Source organism: Pelodiscus sinensis, chromosome 3 (genome assembly GCF_049634645.1).
Source record: "Pelodiscus sinensis isolate JC-2024 chromosome 3, ASM4963464v1, whole genome shotgun sequence".
Taxonomy (NCBI): Eukaryota; Metazoa; Chordata; order Testudines; family Trionychidae; genus Pelodiscus; species Pelodiscus sinensis.
The window spans coordinates 157,702,723-157,721,887 of NC_134713.1; the positions used below are offsets into that span (position 1 = coordinate 157,702,723).

Consider the following 19,165-nt stretch of genomic DNA (forward strand, 5'->3'; position numbering starts at 1 on the left):
ATGTAGAACAATACCCACAGTTTGCAGGAAATTACTGTATAACCCTTCCAGTACACTAGTCCCAAATTTAACAAGGAATGTGAGATATTCAGGCAGATTGGCAGTTTGAGAAATTCAGAGAGCTGGAACACTCCTTTGAAGAATGCAACAGATTGAGTCACTAATGGACCACAGGTTTGCTGCCCTCCAGCTGCCTCTTGCTCAAAACTGCAGTATGGGCATGAGATTTGTAAGTAGGACTTTACATTTTTAACTCCCTGTAAAGCTCTCAGCATTACCATTCCCACGGGTTCACCCAAACTCAGTCAACTCCACCTTCAAAACAATCCTGAGGGAAAAATCTGTCACGAAGTAGTAAGAGATAGATTGAAGGTTCTTTCTATTTGCTCTCTGGTTTCAGGTCCATTTACAAGCTCCTCTCTACAGCCATGAGGTCTAGAAAAGTTTTTTAAATGAAAGCAGAGATTTTCACTTGTCTCCAGGAGCTATGGTTTCCTTTTAGCATGCAAGCAAGTTTTCAGTTGTTGGAATAAAAGCTGTGTTCATTTTCCAACACAATTTCTTTTAGGGACTGTTGTAAGCAGCAAGGGAGTCTGAGCACTCAGTCTTTCAAACTAGAGTCAGTTCGTGAGGCATAACACTGGTCTACAATTTTTTAGAAGTTGTCTGCTTCAGAGATAAAATGTGCTATTTAGTATGTATTTTGATGTGCTGAATTCAAATATGATAATTAAAACAACTGATTGGCTACTGTTTCCAAGATATTTAAGTTTTTACATTTTATGTCTATGTATATTGTGTAGGTAGTAGAGTTTTAATAATAAATTGTAAATGTAGGTCTTTTCATGTGTTTATGGTTGCTTTACAAGATAATATTTCACCTGTCCTGTTTATGTAACACTTTAAAAATCAGCAAAAGGGATATATAAATAAAATGTATTATGAAACAAAAGGCAAAAATCTATTATGTACGTAGTTTAGTCCTATTCAGTGTCTACTCAGCGCTTCTTGGCTTGTCTCTTGTATTCATTAAATAGAGCATCTCTTGTCACTGTCCAGCAATAGTCTGCAAGCACTGATGGGCTCCATTTGCCCTGATAGCCTTTCTCCATTGTTGCAATGTCCTGGTGAAATCGCTCGCTGTGCTCGTCGCTCACTGCTCCGCAGTTCGGTGGAAAAAAATCTAGATGAGAGTGCAAAAAATGTATCTTTAGTGACATGTTGCAACCAAGGCTTTTGTATGCTTTTAGGAGGTTTTCCACCAACAACCTGTAGCTGTCTGCCTTGTTGTTTCCGAGAAAATTTATTGCCACTAACTGGAAGGCTTTCCTTGCCACGCAGTGCATGGTCAAATGCATTATCTTGAAGAAGTTCACGAATCTGAGGACCAACAACGACACCTTCCTTTATCTTAGCTTCACTTAACCTTGGAAATTTTCCACGGAGGTACTTGAAAGCTGCTTGTGTTTTGTCCATGGCCTTGACAAAGTTCTTCATCAGACCCAGCTTGATGTGGAAGGGTGGTAACAAAATCTTCCTTGATTCAACAAGTGGTGGATGCTGAACACTTTTCCTCCCAGGCTCCAATGTCTGTCAGAGTGGCCAATCTATCTTGATGTAGTGGGAATTTCTTGCATGACTATCCCATTTGCAGAGAAAACAGCAGTACTTTGTGTATCCAGTCTGCAGACCAAGCAAGAAAGCAACAACCTTCAAATCGCCACAAAGCTGCCACTGATGTTGGCCATAGTTGTTTCATGTTGGCATAGGTTTCCTTCATATGGACTGCATGACCAACTGGAATTGATGGCAAAACATTGCCATTATGCAGCAAAACAGCTTTAAGACTCGTCTTTGATGAATCAATGAACAGTCTCCACTCATCTGGATCGTGAACGATGTTGAGGGCTGCCATCACACCATCGATGTTGTTGCAGGCTATAATATCACCTTCCACGAAGAAGAATGGGACAAGATCCTTTTGACGGTCACGGAACATGGAAACATCACCTAACACCTAACACCTAACATCACCTGCCAGGAGATTCCACTGCTGTAGTCTGGAGCCCAACAGCTCTGCCTTACTCTTGGGTAGTTCCAAATCCCTGACAAGTTCATTCAGTTCACTTTGTGTTATGAGGTGTGGTTTAGAGGAGGAGGATGGAAAATGTGGGTCCTATGACATTGATGGTTCAGGACCAGAAGTTTCATCCTCTTCCTCTTCCTCGTCTGACTCAAGTGAGAATGATTCTGGTGCATCAGGAACTGGCAGTCCTTCTCCGTGGGGTACTGGGCGTATAGCTGATGGAATGTTTGGATAATGCACAGTCCACTTTTTTTTCTTTGACACACCTTTCCCAACTGGATGCACCATGCAGAAGTAACAATTGCTGGTATGATCTGTTGGCTCTCTCCAAATCATTGGCACTGCAAAAGGCATAGATTTCCTTTTCCTGTTCAACCACTGGTGAAGATTTGTTGCACAAGTGTTACAGCATATGTGTGGGGCCCACTTCTTGTCCTGATCTCCAATTTTGCAGCCAAAATAAAGGTGATAGGCTTTATTAACCATAGTGGTTATACTGCGCTTTTGTGATGCAAAAGTCACTTCACCACAAACATAGCAGAAGTTATCTGCACTGTTCACACAAGTATGAGGCATCTCTGCTCACTTTGGCTAAACAGAAATGTGTCCCTTTGCAAAATCAAACACTGACAAGTAAGACAGCACGACACTGTATGATTTCTAGAGCTGATATAGGGCAATTTGTTCAGAAGAGTGATGTAAGCTTCGTTATGATTGCATCATCCATGACTTCTAGGAATAACATGATGCAATTCATATCATGTATGACACAATACCAGCTTCAGCTTGCATCATTCATTGTTTTGCCTAAAAAGCAAGTACTGTCCAAACCCAGTCATAGATTTATTCATAGATCCAGTCAAAGATGTATTTTAGTCATTTCTGGTTTAAACTGAGATCCCTTCCCTTTATAACTCACTTATCCTCCGCCATTCGCAAGTCAAGGGTCATATATACTGACCCAATAGCATATCTTGAAAACTAGAGCCAATCAACAATTTTAAGCATCATTTTCGTTCTCAGTGACCCAGAATTAGTAAAGTTTGACTACATTTATTTCAGAAGCATTTTGGCTGTAGAGCAGTGTAATTGCTCCCAGGGAACTAAGGCCAAATCTACATGGTGGAAAAAATGGATGCACAATACACAACTCCAGCTATGTGAATTGCGTGGCTGGAGTTGATATACCGTACATCGATTTTCTGGGGAGGCCCCACAATGGGCAATTGATGGGAGATTTTCTCCCTGTGACTTCCCTTACTCCTTGCTACAGCAAGGAGTACTGCAGTTTATGGGGGTGCCCTCAACGTTCAAGTTAGTGGGTCTTTAGTAGTCCAACTAAATTAAACCCCGGTAGATCGATTGCCGGAGCATCGATCCTTTGGTAAGTGGAGATGTGGCCTAAGCGTTTGTGTTGACAGTTGTGTAAGGACATGATTAAGATTGGAGCTGGAAGTCAGGAGATTGAGCCATCATCCAACTTCCAATGCTGACTGCCTGGGAGACCCTGATCACCAGGGCCTCACCCACGCAGCCAGGCTAGTGGTTTGTGTATGTGTACAGGGGGCAGTAAGAGAATGGACAGGTGTGGACATGTTAGAGTATGTGGTCTACAAAGGGCACTTTGTCATTCATGGTTTTTCCTTGACCAAAGCAAAGATCAGCTACAAAGGTACAAAGAAAAGCTTGACAGGAGTCATAACATGTTGGAAAACAGCTTGAGTAGCATTTCCTTTGATTACGGTAGGATCTTTCCAGATAAGCAATGCTAGGAGGTTGTGAGTGCTGTAGCCATTTTCACTGATCATGGGGGAAAGAAAGACATCTGGCAGCCAAGATCCCTACAGGTCTGTCTTTAGTTTATCTCACTGATGAAGTCTGATTTCCCTTTCATGTAAGCTCTGCCCCTGGGCCTTCAGTTTGGGGCCCGGTTCTCCTCTCAACCCCAGTGTTATTCCAGATTTACACAAGGGACAGAATGAGGCTCTTAACGAGCGGATTGCTCACAGCAGGACAGGTCCCAACCCTTGAGTTACTCCAAGTTTCAATAACCTGGAATGGCCACTCCCTTTGCACACAAACACAGCTGGTTTTAGATGCCTTTATTTTGGAAGTCATAGGCTCTTTACAGGCACTGTGCGTTGGTGTTTCAGAACAGTTCAGACTTACTCTACATCACCCAACAATCGAGGGATGGTGGGAGGGGGGAAAAAATACCTCAGAGCAACAGTTCCAGGAAGGCGTACGACATTCAAGGAAATGATCTGCTTCTTTTGGAGCCACAAAGCAAGGAATCAGGTTTACACAACAGACTTAAAAATAATATACATACACAGGAGCAATGCAATGCAAAGCTAAACTACAGCTAAAATGGGTACATATTTAGGGTGCTGCTCGAAAAGGACATTTTAAAACCTAAAAATACAGTTTGTTTGTTTTTTTAAAAAAAGATGGCATGCAATTATATCGTAGTGTTTTGTGCAAATAAAAAAGAATGAAAATAAATATAACTTAAAAACCTTTTCCATGACACTAATGGAATGGGCCACATCCGTAAGGCACTTCCACAGGGGCTACTTTAAGTAGCATAGGGAACCCGGGCAAAAAAGCAGAACAGCACAACCATTTACAACTGTCTCCTCAGAACCACAAACCTGTGCCTGGTGAGAGACTGAGGAAGTCTGATGAGATTTTAATCTTCACCTGACAGACTTGTGCAGGGCTGGGGAACAACAAATAGTCAAATTGCACCCCCTCCCGCTTGTGTTGCAGTGAAGATGCCTTCCTGACACAGGAAAATTGCACCCATCAAACTGTGGCAGAGTGGGCTGATAGCGTCACTACAAGGGGAAAAGATGAGACGATGGGTCTTTTGGAGTTGGGGGAGGGGGATGAGAAAGGTTTATAGAGTCTGTCAGACTCCTAACTAGCTTGTATTAGTCACAGAGGAACAGCTGTAGAATTGTTCATGACCCAAGCTCAATACTGTCCTTGTTGGGGATGTTAGCATGTAATCATTTACATGATTAACTGATAAGCCCAGGCTTATCGGTTAATCCTAATGGTTACATGCACCCCAGAGGCAGCAGGGGTGGAGGGAGTGGGAACCAGTGCTTGTGGGGAACTGGCTTTTAAGCTGGCTCCTCACACATGCAGGCTCCCGTCGAGCTGCTTGTCCCCCCTGCTGCCTCCAACAGAGGCAGCAAAGAGGAGAGGGGGAGGCAGGAGGAGCTGGTGCTTAAAAGCTGGCTCACCACGAGCACGAGCTCCCATAGAGCTGCCTGTTCCCTCCTCCCCCCCTGCAGTGCCGCCTCTCTATCACAGGCAGAGGGGAAGGGGGTAGGTGAAAGCTGGTGCTTGTGAGGAGCTGGCTTAAAAGCCAGCTCCCTGTGAGCTCCGGCTTCCACCTGCCACTGAGTGTAAACATGCAACCGCTAAAAATGTCAGCGGTTACACATTTACACAAATACACATCCCTAGGCCTTATGTCGCAAATTCTGGAGATCTCCAGGAAGGGCAAGACGCACCAACGATCTTCCTCTCTCCTCTGGTCTGTCAATAGCTGACCTTTAGCGACTTAGTTCTGCTGCAAACACTCTGCTTAGGTCAAATGTTCCAGGAAGTTAAAAATTCACCTCCACCCTAAATAGAGAACTAGTTGTTTTCACAAGCCTTGACACAGACTAACCATTTGTACATCCAGTTTAAGCAGAGCAGACTAGTGAACTATTTGTGAAAAACAGAGCTGGGGATTGAGCAACAAGGGAGGTAGGGGGTGCCTTAGATCCCTGTGTCTTGCAAAGAAAAACAGGGGCGATAACCTTAAGAGCTGCCTCCCTACCTTACCCCCTTCTATATTTCTGTAGATATGAGCACTCTCAAATGCACTCCATCTAGGGGTGTGTTGGTTGCACACAAGGGAGCCAACAGCCATGCCGGTGGGGGGAGGGGTGGCTCCATGCTCCTGGAAGGGATGAGGCCTCAAGCAGAAGGGGCAGGAACAGGGCAGCCAGACCTCAGTGACCCCCACAGCTCACCATGCCATGCCACCCCCCTAACCCTAAGAGCTACCTGGAGTGCCCTGCATGGTGCTCTGATGGCGATTTAAAGGGCCCGGGGCTCTCGGTGGTGCTGCTAAGACCCTATCAGATGTCTGGCATTTGCCAATCCTAGGGGCTCATAACAAAGATACTAGATAAGATGCTGAATGGCATTGAAAAACAATGGAGACCGCTCCCCACCTTGTGAACTTCCTTCTGTCCCCGATTTACCCGGAATCCACCCCCTTGCACACTTGGCAGTATTAGTCTGGCATGGCGGAGAGGGCAGCTTGCTTGCTTATTGCTAGGAAATACCCACCAACACTGAAGCCTTTTTAAAGTTTCACAGTGGTCCCTATAGCCACTTTCACTCTCCCTCAGCCTCACTGGAGGCCTTCAAGTCCTGTGGTAGGACACCATCCATCCCAGCTTAGGAGGGCTGGAAGTTGCTGCTATATTGAGAGAAGGATCGCTGAAGACAGAAGAGAAATCCCTTCCTTGCTGTCTAGATTCAAACTATTGGCTCTATAGCATTCCCAGTAAGTGCTGGCCCAGAAGGTCTGAGCACAGCCTCAGATCTTCACATGCCAGCTCACTGCCCTACTGCTAAGTTGCTATAAGGCCATTTCAATTTAAAGACAGGCCCATGGTAAACTTCTACAGCTGACAACACCAACCCACCTCAGTGGTTAGAGGGAAGCTCATCATTCAGCACCAAATAGAACCACAGTCACACCACACTTGGTTATTGACTAGAACAGGCTATTCCAATGGCCACTTAAAAATAATGGAACAATCACAGAAATGGATAATGAAGTTGCTTCGAGAGAGAGAAACCTAGATCTGCTTTTATCAGTTACTCCTAAGGAGTCTACATATCTAGCGTCCTAGGACGAAGGATGTTATTAAATGCAACTAAATTGCTGTCAATCGGGTATCCCTGCCTTCACCTTCTCTACAATCTGTGTCTTCCTTATTCCATAAATCCTTAACATGGCCATTTAAAAACTATGGAGTCTTGACTACTTTGTGGATAGTGTGTTACCAACACCAGCCACTAGAGGACGGATGATCCTTACAGATGAACAAGTTCTGTAGCTCACTTAGCCTAAAGGGCTTTAATTACACAGTTCAGGAGCAACAGAGCTCAGCATTGGGACACCATCTTCCCGCAGCTGCACAACTGCTCACTAAGCAAATTCATGTTAAAACGAGATTGACTAAGAGCCAGAAATGCTATGGAAAGAGCATGCATTTGCCAACCAGACCACAGTGGCTCACTGCTCTGGCACCCACAATGAGCGGCACGATCTGCTCCTGTCTACTGAGCAAAGCCAGTGTGTCAAGCTCAATGTTTGTTCTGGCAGGTGATCTACATATGTACAAAACTAAAAACCACCTTAAATAGGGGAGTGATAGCTTTAAAATGGGCACGGGGTTGGAAAGTGTCTTGTAGTGCAGTTCAGAAGAGTCAGTTTGAGGGGCAGGATTCTGGGTAGTGGTGGAGTTGGACATATGGCTTTAATGCAGGTCCTCGCTCTGTGACAATTCTGTCAGGATCTCAATGAGGTTGTCCAGCCCCCAGAGGTAGCCATCCTCTCTGTTCCCTTCCACCCACGGCACGTTGTGCTGGAGCAACTGTCCCTCTGGCAGTGGTGTGGTCTTCCCAAAGTCGATCATCCACACTTTGGCCTGTTCCCTTTGGTCATGAATGAAGAGGAGGGAGCTACCAATTACCTGCAGAAAGAAAGACACTATAATTCATCATTCCAGTTTTAGTTAAACATCAATGCCAGTCAGCCAATGGCCACTTGTGTGATCACACTCCCACTGTCTAAAACTGCACCTGCACAAATATTTTAGGCTCAAGTTTTTGCATGTGCATAAACTTGGATTTGTGTACACCAGCTGTATTTGTTCATGTAAATCAGATATTTAAACTACCTGATTCACTCATAAGTCACAGATATTGTGCATGCAAGCTTTGCCAAATTGAGGAGCATGAAAGTTTGGGCTTATAAAATTCTAGCGGCAAACTTCAGAAGCCAAGTGGAGTTTCCCAGGGTGGGGAAGTCATAGGGACTATCTTCATGGGGACACTCAGGAAAGTTAAGACTAAAGGCAGGAGGTTAATGCACATCAGTTAGAACACACAGAACCACTGAGGGTATGTCTACACTACCCCGCTAGTTCGAACTAGCGGGGTAATGTATGCATACCGAACGTGCAAATGAAGCCCGGGATTTGAATTTCCCGGGCTTCATTTGCATAAGCCGGCCGGCGCCATTTTTAAATGCCGGCTTGTTCGAACCCCGTGCCGCGCGGCTACACGCGGCACGGGCTAGATAGTTCGAACTAGCAAGCCATTCCGAACTATCTGTACGCCTCGTGGAACGAGCTGTAGACTGATGGACTCTATACTGACTTGCGCTGTTGCTATTCATGAAAGCACCAGCAAGTGCAAACCTGACAAGAGCAGCAAAAGGGGGCACCTTCAGCTGGGAATGCAGATGAGACTTGGAAGGTAGAAGAGAAAGACTCAGCCAAATGTAGGAAGCTGTTCTTGAACCATGAAAGGCACTGGAGAGCAATTTGTAAGTGGGAAGGAATCCTTACAGGAGAAATTAAATTAATGACCATCCAACCAGTCACCAGACGGCTCAGAAGATATTCCTGTTAGCCACCAGCTCAAGACAGCATGGGGGCTAGGACATCCCTAAAAGCAGTCCCCAGGAAAGAATAGTGATGCAGCTCTAAAAGAATTCAACCACAGTCAGCATTAAATTTGGAATTTCCATCCCATAGTAAAGGCAGTCCCAAACCAGAATGAAAAATTGTCATTTAGAAGTTTCTGTGGAATGGAAATTCCAAAAGATTTCCATTTGGAAATGTCAAAATATTTTGTTTCAACATTAGTTCAAAAAATAAACCAAACAAACCCTGACATTGCTGCAATCTAAATGTTTAATTTTGATTTGTTGAACTGACCCCAAACTCTTTGTTTCAGGTAATTTCAACATTTGAATTGTCTTTAGAATTCAGGTGCAAAAATGTGTGGAGAAAAATATAGAAGCTATTTTCTGACAGAAAATCATTCTGACAGAAGATTCCTGACCAGTCTTCCACTTGCAGGATCTCTTATCAGCTCTGTAAGTGCTGTTTTGAGAAACCTCAAAGGATGCTGGCAGAATATCTGGAACCATGTTTGAATAGCTCATAATGCTGGAAGCCAGCCATTATCTGGAATTTGCATTAGTGTAGAACTTAGCATAGACATACCATATATAGAGAGAAAGTAGCCAGAAATATTCCTGAAGTCACAGATAACTGTAAGCATTCTGAGCAAACATTTGTGGCATGGGCCAATAAAAATTGATGATCATACCATTTAAAGGTAGCTTTTACATAGTGTCATGTGTGACAAGTTTACCTCAAAGTTGTAGGTTACATGATCTCTCTGCAGGTACTAAATGGACAAATTATGAAAATACAAATTTGAGAATAAACTCAAATTTTAGAAATGTATGAGTTTTAACACTTACTATATTCTTTTCTTGGATAGAAGCTACAGTGTACACATACAAACAGATCTAGCTAAGCATCATCTTGAGAGAGAAAGACAAGTTCTACCTCATGGCATTTAAAGAATGGAGATGTTTCCAGGGTGGCACGGATCCCCTTCAGCCGATTAAGGTAACCGTTCTGGAATTATAAAGAAAATAAGCACTGTGAGTATAAGTCTTTTCAAGCAAGTTAGTGTAGTTAGGGCTAGAAAGGGATATGTTAACTAGTAACATGGTGAATTTCTGGAAAGCGCCAAGAGATCCTTCAAAGTCCCCTTGCTAATCATACCAATGTTCATAGTCTAATCCAAAAAGCAGGCTAAATTATAAATATTTTAATATATACAGTACTGGCTAACCATGCTGCTAGCCCTAACAGAGTCAAGTTAGCTACTCAAACGCTGGCTCTGGTGGGAAATTGTGGAGGGGGGCAGGAGAGAACTTTAAGAGGTTAGCAGTTGGACTGATCAGATTCACCTCTCATTTGCCCTACCTTTAAATAATGTAAGAGTGGTTTGAAAGGACTCCCAGTCTGCGGACTAAGGAGCAATTTGGCCAAGCCAGAGCCATGCAGAGTTGTTTACAGACCAAGAATAAATCCCAGGTAGTTAAAGTCAAAGTAAACAGGCAGGTTTGAAGTAGGGAGCGCTAAGAGTCAGGCCATTTAGAGTTATTTGCTAACAGGCTTTATAAGGTAGGGCCTAAAATGGAGCTAGTTTATCAAACTGTGTATTTTGCCCAGTCTATATAAAACATTTACAGCTAAACAGCTAGTTCACCTAGCAATGAGCAGCAGCACATTTGGCATATGCAATATCTATAGGTTTGCAGCGTTCAGATCTAGCAGAGGGGCAGCTGCAGACAAGACGGTTTCCCATGCCTCCCAGCCCACTCCAGGACATTGGGCACCCTTACAGACAGCCTTATGAGACAGCCCACAGTCTACTCTAAAAAATTAGAAGGAAATCTTGTCCAGCAAGATTCAGAGATCAAAAGTAAGAAACAAACTGAAAGGTCCAGTCTATCTTCACCAGCCCCAGCCACTACTGATGGGAGCTTGTTCCTTACATCCTATGCCTTTTCTCTTGCTCTAAAGCAGACTTCCCCTCCCCTGGTTTAGCTGACCAAGCCTACCCTTCTGCATCTGTCTTCTGGCAGTGAGTGGTCTTGTAATCCTACTGGCTGCCTGAAATCATCATGTTGCCTAATGCAAAGTCTGAATGTTGCCATTACAGCTAACAGCATGTTCTCTCCTGTCCTCTACCTACCCTTGCACCTCCTCCAGGCTAGGATGTGGTCTCTGCTTTGCCTCTCTGGTGCTATGTTCCAATGGGCTTGGCACAGTAGCAGTACATTTAATTCTCTGGTCCTTGGAATTATACAATGCACCAGCAAGGAGAGAGTGTAGAGAAGGAAGGAGTCCATCCTTGCACTTGGCAGAAATTTGGGTAATGTCTTCCTAATGCAACTGCTAACTCACCAAAACGTTTCGGTTTCCTTTAGTGAATCCTCTGAAGGCTTCTGTGACCTGTTCCTTTGTTCGTGTCTTCTTGAAATCCCGGTTCACTGTGCCATCTTCTTTCTTAAAAAGGGAAACAGAAACCCAGACACACTGTCATGAGAACGGGTTGTCAGAGGAGATGACTTGTGTTTGAAACACTACTGGGCATGTCATTAAACACAATTCAGACCAGTCTCCTGGGCTTTGTCTACACTGAAGGGTTTTGTGCAAGAAGCCTTTTGCGGAAGAGTTCTTGTGCAAAAACTTCTTGCACAAAAGCGCATCCACACCTCAAAGTGCATTGCAAAAGCAATGTGCTTTTGTGGTAGCTTCTACGCTGCATGGACACTCTTGCTCAAGAAAGCTGTGATTGCCATTCACAGAATGGCTATCAGAGCACCTGTGCTTTTGCTGATAGGGGTTTCTTGTGCAAAAACCCCTCCGGGGCCTTTTTACCTTTTTGCACGAAGGACTTAGTTCTAGTTAACGTTTGACTGCTGCGTGTAGCCGCGGGCAGTTAGTTCGGACTAAGGGAATTTAAAAATGGTGCCCGGATGGGAAGATGCAAATAAAGCCCGGGATATTTAAATCCCGGGCTTCATTTGCAACTTCGAATGCCTACATTAGCCTCCCTAGTTCGAACTAGGGGGGCTAGTGTAGACATACCCTCAGACGCTGTAGAAATAAAGAGTATAGAGCAAGTTCTGTCATTGTTTGTCCACATTCTATAAACAGCAGGGTAATCAGAATTCTCTTTGGGACACTCACTTCCTAGACATAATGACCAGTTTTAAAATGTGTCCTATACATGCATCTTTGTTTCCATAGTCTAGTTCTTCATGAAGGATGGCTTGTTTGCCCAAAACACTCTGAAAGGATGATGAGCCGGAAAGGCATCCTGTTGTGCTGGGGAAGATGAAGACTTAAGAAATGGGTCAGAGAATGAGGGAAGGAAGGCAGTACAATGAATATCCTGCCCTGTAGCTTTAGATGTCATGGGGTTCCTTGTAAAGTCTTCCCAGAGGAGTTTGAAGGATTCAGCTGATCCCCATTCCCACAGAATAAGGTATTGACTGCACACAAGTCAGTAAACTCTGAAACCAATCAGACATGGAAGGTGAAATGTGTGTGTGAATCAACATGTACAAGATTTAGTCCTAACTGATCCTGTTACTTTTTGGTTTTAGTTTTAGTGTTACAAGAAGGAGAGAGAAAAATTGTTCTCCTTGGCCTCTGAGGATAAGGCAAGAAGCAATGGACTTAAACAGCAGCAAGGGAGGTTTAGGTTGGACATTAGGAAAAACTTCCTAACTGTCAGGATGGTTAAACACTGGAATAAATTGCCTAGGGAAGTTGGGGAATCTCCATCACTGGAGATATTTAGGAGCAGATTAGACAGACACCTGTCAGGGATGATGTCTCTGGTGCTTGGTCCTGCTGTGAGGGCAGGGGATTGGACTTGATGACCTTTTGAGGTCCCTTCCAGTTCTACTATTCTGTTATCTGAGTTATCTCTTTGCACCACAACGTACACTTGCATTTAGTAGCCCATCTTCTCCAACTCTCTCAGCCTTGTGGTTGTGAAGACCTTCCTAATGTAAAAGGATGCAGTGGCACCTGCCCAGTTTTGCAGACAGCCTGAAACAGCACCTGTGAGAATGCTGACGGTGTTTGAAATTCAATGTCTAATGACAATACAAATAATCTCTATGAGGTTGGTTATTTCCCAGCTGATCCACGTGTGTTAGGAAAACAGGGCTGTAATTAGGAGGCTCCCCGCAGATTACTGAAGAAGCCGCTCTTTCTGACAGCAGCGGAAGAAGCAGCTAGAGCTGTGGGTGTCAGCTAGACGGCTGCCACCACTTATTTTACACCCCACTTACCACTTGTTTTCACCTCGGCTTGTTTTATTCAATCTGATCACTGGTTAGTAGAGCTGACCCCTCAATTGCTTTTGCCCTTTTTCCCATTTCAAAGCTACAGCTCCTGATGTTTATCGCTAGTAAAAGTTTTGAAAGATCTTAACTCTCATTATCTTTCAATGAGTTATATGCTTCTAAGGCCTGGTCAACATCTAAACATTGGATCAACCTAGCTATGTTGCTCAGGTCTGTGAAAAATGTTGTGCCCCGTGCTGTGTAGTTAGGATGACACAAACCACACTGTAAAATTCTTCCATCAGCCTCACTAGCATCTTCTGGAGATATGGATTTCCTATCTTGACCTACATTGCTACATCAAGAGTCTACCGCTTCTGTTGAAGTAGGACATGTCTACACTACAGTGCTACATTAGCACAGCTACAGAGCTATGGATGTGCCCAGGAGCTATTGAAGCACCCTAAAAGTGTGGGGGTCACAGGTGGCTGAATCATGGCTCTGCCACCCATGCCACACCACCCCAGACCACATCTCACACTGCTCCTGCCCCCCGGCTGCCCCTTCCCTTGAGGCTCTAACTCCATTTTGTCCCTTCCACAAGGTCTCACCCCTGCCCCGCCTCTTCTCCCAGGATCCTGCCCAGCCTCTTTCCCCCAGGAGCTCACCTGTCTCCCCTTCCTTCCCCCCCCCCCCACTTGCTCCTCTCTACCTCTCCTCGTTTCTCATCTTTATGGCTGGTAAAAAGTGGTAAAAATGGCCATGGTACCTTGTCCTTCCCCCTCTCCCCCGCCTCCAGTTCTGGCAGGCCTGACTATGCCACTCTACTGTGGATATACCCTCAGTCACTTAGGGTATGTCTACACTACCACCCTAGTTTGAACTAGGGTGGTTAATGTAGGCAACCGAAGTTGCAAATGAAGCCCGGGATTTGAATTTCCCGGGCTTCATTTGCATCTTGCCAGGCGCCACCATTTTTAAAGCCCCGCTAGTTCGGACTCCGTACCCGCGGCTACATGCGGCTCGAACTAGGTAGTTCAGATTAGGCTTCCTATTCCGAACTACCGTTACTCCTCGTGGAACGAGGTGTACCGGTAGTTCGGAATAGGAAGCCTAATCCGAACTACCTAGTCCGTGCCGCGTTTAGCCGCGGGCACGGAGTCCGAACTAGCGGGGCTTTAAAAATGGTGGCGCCTGGCAAGATGCAAATGAAGCCCGGGAAATTCAAATCCCGGGCTTCATTTGCAACTTCGGTTGCCTACATTAACCACCCTAGTTCGAACTAGGGTGGTAGTGTAGACATACCCTTAAGGCTTGTCTTCACTGCAAAATTGTAAGCTGTTTCCCATTCACACATATAAACCCTTCATTCGGGTTGGTGCTTCTAACTTTATTTGTCTGGCACAGGCTCCAGCTCAAGATAGCACAACTCTGTAATTGCTAACACAACCGTCCTGTAGTGTGGATGAAGGCTAGTTCCACTCAAGTTATGTCAGTCCTCCAAAGCCATCCCAGCATTCTCTCCTGCCCCCATCCTCATGAGGAGGCAGCAGGATAATTCCACCACAAGTCCCTGGGGGAACATTCATAGAGTGGCACTACTGAGCCAAGAACTGTGAGACAGGCCCACAGAACTCTTAGACCCACGCATAAGAGAGGGCAACACCCAAGTGGAAAAAACAGCTCAGATGTTATTTTGCAGCATTGCGGCTTTCACTCCAGCTAGACTAAAACTGAGAGAAGAAACTGAAGCGTAGATAACTCAGGTTAACTCTGCACTGAAGATACGTCCTTCAGCACCTTTGAAGAGTTACCCATTATGTTTAAACGAGAGATGGAGAGCAGCCCGTTACGTAGGAGAAGAATCTCCATAGTCCCGATCAAGCCCATGTCTTGATATGGCAATCTGAGTCTGGCACAAACTAAAATGCACATTGGGGTTAGGATCAAGGTTTTAGTTCAAAATTTCAGCATGACAATTCCAAACACCAAAAGAGACACCCTGGCTTTGTGAAAGTCCAGATCCACATTGCAAGCCCTCAAGTTTGAGAGCAGCTTTTGCTTCTCTCCATTATAGAAACTGGCTCCTGTACTAAAGGATTGGATCATGGTTTCATATATTCCTCTCTTTCCCTTCCTCCCCCACCCATCTACTATGGTTGTAATTTCACAGATGCAATTAGGATGACAGCCTCCACATTCTGAGAAGTGGCAGAAAGTCAATTAAACATGCTGCCGCTAGAGGGCAGTTTTAAACTGCTAGGATGTTACACATCCTAACGCCTGGTCTCAGCTTATAAATTGGGTAGACATAACTATGACACTTGTGGGCATGAAAAATGAATACTCCTGAGTGCCGTAGCTAAGCTAAAATAAGCCCCCACATAGCCATTGATTCTTCCTCAATCTTGCTACTGCTACTTGGGGAGGTGGGTTACTTACATCGACAGAAAAATCCCTTCCATCACTGTAGAAGCATATTCACTATGACACTGCTTGGCAAAGCTACACGACCAAGCTTTTCAGTAGTTACAAGATACTGGAAGGGGAAAGAGCAGAAACAATTTCTGCTTTGAATTTGCCAATCACAGGGCTGGATCATGATATTTTTTAAAATATCCCTAAAATTTGCAGGGGCTCGATTCTCTCTTATTGGAGCAAGTTAGGACCCATAACTCAAAGCAAAAGTTTAGTCAAAGCTTTGCCTGTTTCTTGGGTGGAAATAGCCCTTTTCTAAGGCTCTCCCTCAGAAGCCAGAAGGAGGCCCGGGACATCTTGAAATGATGTGAAACTGGCTGAGAGAGATCATTCTGTGTGCACATTTCACCAGGTCTGGCTACAGAAACTTCATGTTACTACTGAATTTATCACTTCTCCCAGACCGTTTTTCCCATGAACCCTGCCCTGTGTTATGGCACGGAGACGGGTCAAGCAGCCTCACCTTTATCCCCTCGATTCTGAATCCCAGCGTTGCTGTTGAACTAATGGTCTCTCTCCACTGCATGTATCGGGGCTTGGTTACTGCATGCTGTTCATTCTCCTCCTCGGTTGGGGCATTAGGGTCTACTTCAATCATCTTCTGATACATGTCCTTCCGCAGGCTTGGCTTCTTTCTGGCCTTAGTTAGCTCTTCCTCCAAATACGTTCTGTAAAGGAAGTGGAAGGATTATGAGCAGTTGATCAATGTGGTACAGTTCCAATGTATCAGGATCACTGTCTAAACATGTTAATAGTGCCAAGGAGGGATGGCTGCCCTTACTCAGGGACTGATCAACCAATACAGACCCTAACAGGAAGTCCAAGTGCCTTCAACTCCCAATGACTTCGCTTGGAAACAAAAGCACTCAAGATCCTCCCAAGGACCAAACCCTAAAGAGGCAGTGCCTTACAGGCAATTTCCAAAGAGCAAGAATCCGCAACATGGGGTTTGCAATAAATATGTAAACAGGTCTCCCATGCCCAGGAGCCTCATGACATGCAAGTGAACTGGGGCCCCAACTAAAAACTCAACATTAGCAACCCGAGATGTGGTATAAGAAGAGTCCATCAGCTACCATACCACAGTGCTCTCCAGTTACACTGAGAAAAGAGATGCAGAAGGCAAATGCAGCATGCACAGAAAAGCTTTTTATTTCCATCCCACCTGCCATTATTCAGAGCTCAGCCCACAGACAGACATTACAACTCAGGTGAACCCCAAAATGTTCTGATTGAGAACATGATCCAAGGGCTGGCTCCACAGGAGGCACTTTGCCATTCAAAGAGGGGAAACACAGGACACTTGTACTGCCATAATGCCTACAGCAGTGATGGGCAGCCGAAACTAGTGAGTGGGCCACAACATTGGTCCTCCATCATCATCCAACATTGTCATAACCAAGACAGTCACTCTGGATGGGGTCGTTTTGCTACTGCACTTGAGTCCCTAGATTTGCCGGATGTGCCGATTGAACCTCTTTGATTGGATGCAGAAGTAGCACATGGCTTTCACAGTCAATGTTGTGTACAGTGAGCATGTACCTCATTTCACATTCCCTTGCTTTACTTGTGCATCACTTTAGTAATACTGGTAGGAAAAAAAACTATGTTGAAGGAAACCAGCAGAATCTGCCAACATTGCTCATAGGTAATGGTAAACAAACCCTTGATGGGCCATGCACGGTCCTTGGGCCACAGGTTGCCCACCATGGGCTTACAGGCTACAATGAAAATCAGAGCCCCACTGTGTTGGGCACTGCATAGTTAGTGACAGTCCTTGCCCTAAGAAGCATGTACATGGAATATCAGAAGATATCCAGGGAGTAGCTGCCTATTGAGAAATGTGAAGATATTAACCTATATAAAGATTGTTTAACTGATCCTATGCAATTCAGTACCCCAAACTTCCAGCTTGTTGCAAAATACTTCAGACATTCTGAATTTACTTAGAATTCAAAATCAGTTTAGTTCCTCTGCTCTGCCTATCCATGGTGCCCCACAGTTCCCTCCTGACAGGTATGAGAGGGGCCTGAAGACCTAGGCAGGCTTATAACACTGCTGCTGGATCTGTTTCAACATGACTATCCTCCTCTTAGTGCTAAATGTCTAACAGAACTCTGGTACATTGCATGCTGTCATCTTCTGATCAATGGGCAGGGTTAACTTAACCAAGAGTTAACTCTATGTGGATTGGCTAAAGCAAATCAAAGACGTCAAGGAAACAGATGACCAAGTTTGGCTCTGGACAAATAGTGAACAAGCTTAGGATGCAGCTAATGTGGTATTTAAGGGCTGTAGGGTTTCTCCATCGAATGAAGGGACCTGTCCTGCAAGGTATTCAGCACCTCTCCTGCACAGTGCAATGTCCAAGGCTGGCCATGACTTCCTCTCTCTCATCCCAAAGATCAGCTATCAGCTAAAACCATCTCCACCTTCACCACTTCAGTTCCTGTAGCCTCTTCTACAGCCTCCCTCGATACCTGCTCCAGCCTATACAGAAACACAGCCACTGGGATCATCTTCCACAACCACTGATCTGCATAGCACGTGCTGCACAGCTGCATCAAGTTCAAGTTTGCATTCACCCTCAAGGCCCTACCAGACTTCCACTCAAAGCGCAGACCCCTAAAGTGTACCAATTTAGAGCAGGCATTGTCATCAACGGGAAGGGAAGTCTTCTCTCTCAACCTTTCTCCTCTGCACTAAGTAAGGAACAGATTACTCAGGGTTTCTCTTTGACAACTAGTATGGAATGCTGAGCAAACCTAAACAAGAAGTCATTCTCCTGAGCTAAATGGAGCTTTCAGAATGTGCTCTGTCAACTGACCGTGTGCCATGGAAACTGGCAGGGTTCAAGAAGACAGAGAGAGAGAAGTTGCTACATCCCAGCACTTGACTGTTAATAGCATTTGATGTTCCCTTTGAGAATCAGCTGACATGCTTTGACTTCTGCGAAGTCTGTCTTGTGCTTTTTTTATACATCTCCCTGCCCCCACACCACACAGCCCAGAGTGCTGCAGCAAACAGGGTGTTAAACAGGATGTTTTCACACAAAGCTGGTTTGAGATAGCTTAGTTCGTCTGGTGTGTGTCTGTTTTAGTTGGATTGTCAAGGAGGCAAAACCTTGTTCCTACTCCTGTAAAATACAGAGCAGAGTGAAGAGCTTTAACGTCAAATACGTCTGGTTTGATTCATAATGAAAAACAATGGGACAATTGGGAGGGGCTGGAGTGAATGTTCCTCCACTGGACATATATAATCTTTCCCATAGATGTTATTGGTTTGGTTCCCAACTATCTGAAATTCTGTTCTATGAGCAGACATACAGTATTTATTACCCTTGCTGTGGATTCTGGCCAGTCAGCTCACAGTGATAGCTGTGATAAATCAGGGGGATTTGCAATAAAGTCTTACAGCTGCTTTCGGCAGCCTCCAGACAGATGTAAGCTGCTACTTCCTAGAGAAACCTACAGGTGGGGGAAAAGGCAATCTCCTCTAAGACATACTAAGATAGCTTCTGCTCAGTCACAAGCAACAGCTCTGAGTTGCCTTCAGATAAGTCCCTCTCAGAGCAAACATTTTTGCCACCATCTGTTGAATTAAACAAGATCTGCTATGGA

At 44.8% G+C, this 19,165-nt stretch overlaps 1 protein-coding gene across 1 annotated transcript in view; it reads right to left on the reverse strand.

The window, feature by feature from the left end:
- Nucleotides 1–4,173: 4,173 nt before the first annotated feature.
- Nucleotides 4,174–19,165, reverse strand: part of ITPKB (inositol-trisphosphate 3-kinase B) — a 93,894-nt gene continuing 78,902 nt past the window's right edge. The window contains exons 5-8 of the mRNA XM_075925311.1: nucleotides 16,009–16,213; nucleotides 11,170–11,271; nucleotides 9,757–9,828; nucleotides 4,174–7,863 (exon numbers count right to left, since the gene is read on the reverse strand). Of these exons, the coding sequence (XP_075781426.1) occupies nucleotides 7,648–7,863; nucleotides 9,757–9,828; nucleotides 11,170–11,271; nucleotides 16,009–16,213 (595 nt within the window). The 3' untranslated portion in view covers nucleotides 4,174–7,647. The remainder of the gene's footprint in view (nucleotides 7,864–9,756; nucleotides 9,829–11,169; nucleotides 11,272–16,008; nucleotides 16,214–19,165) is intronic.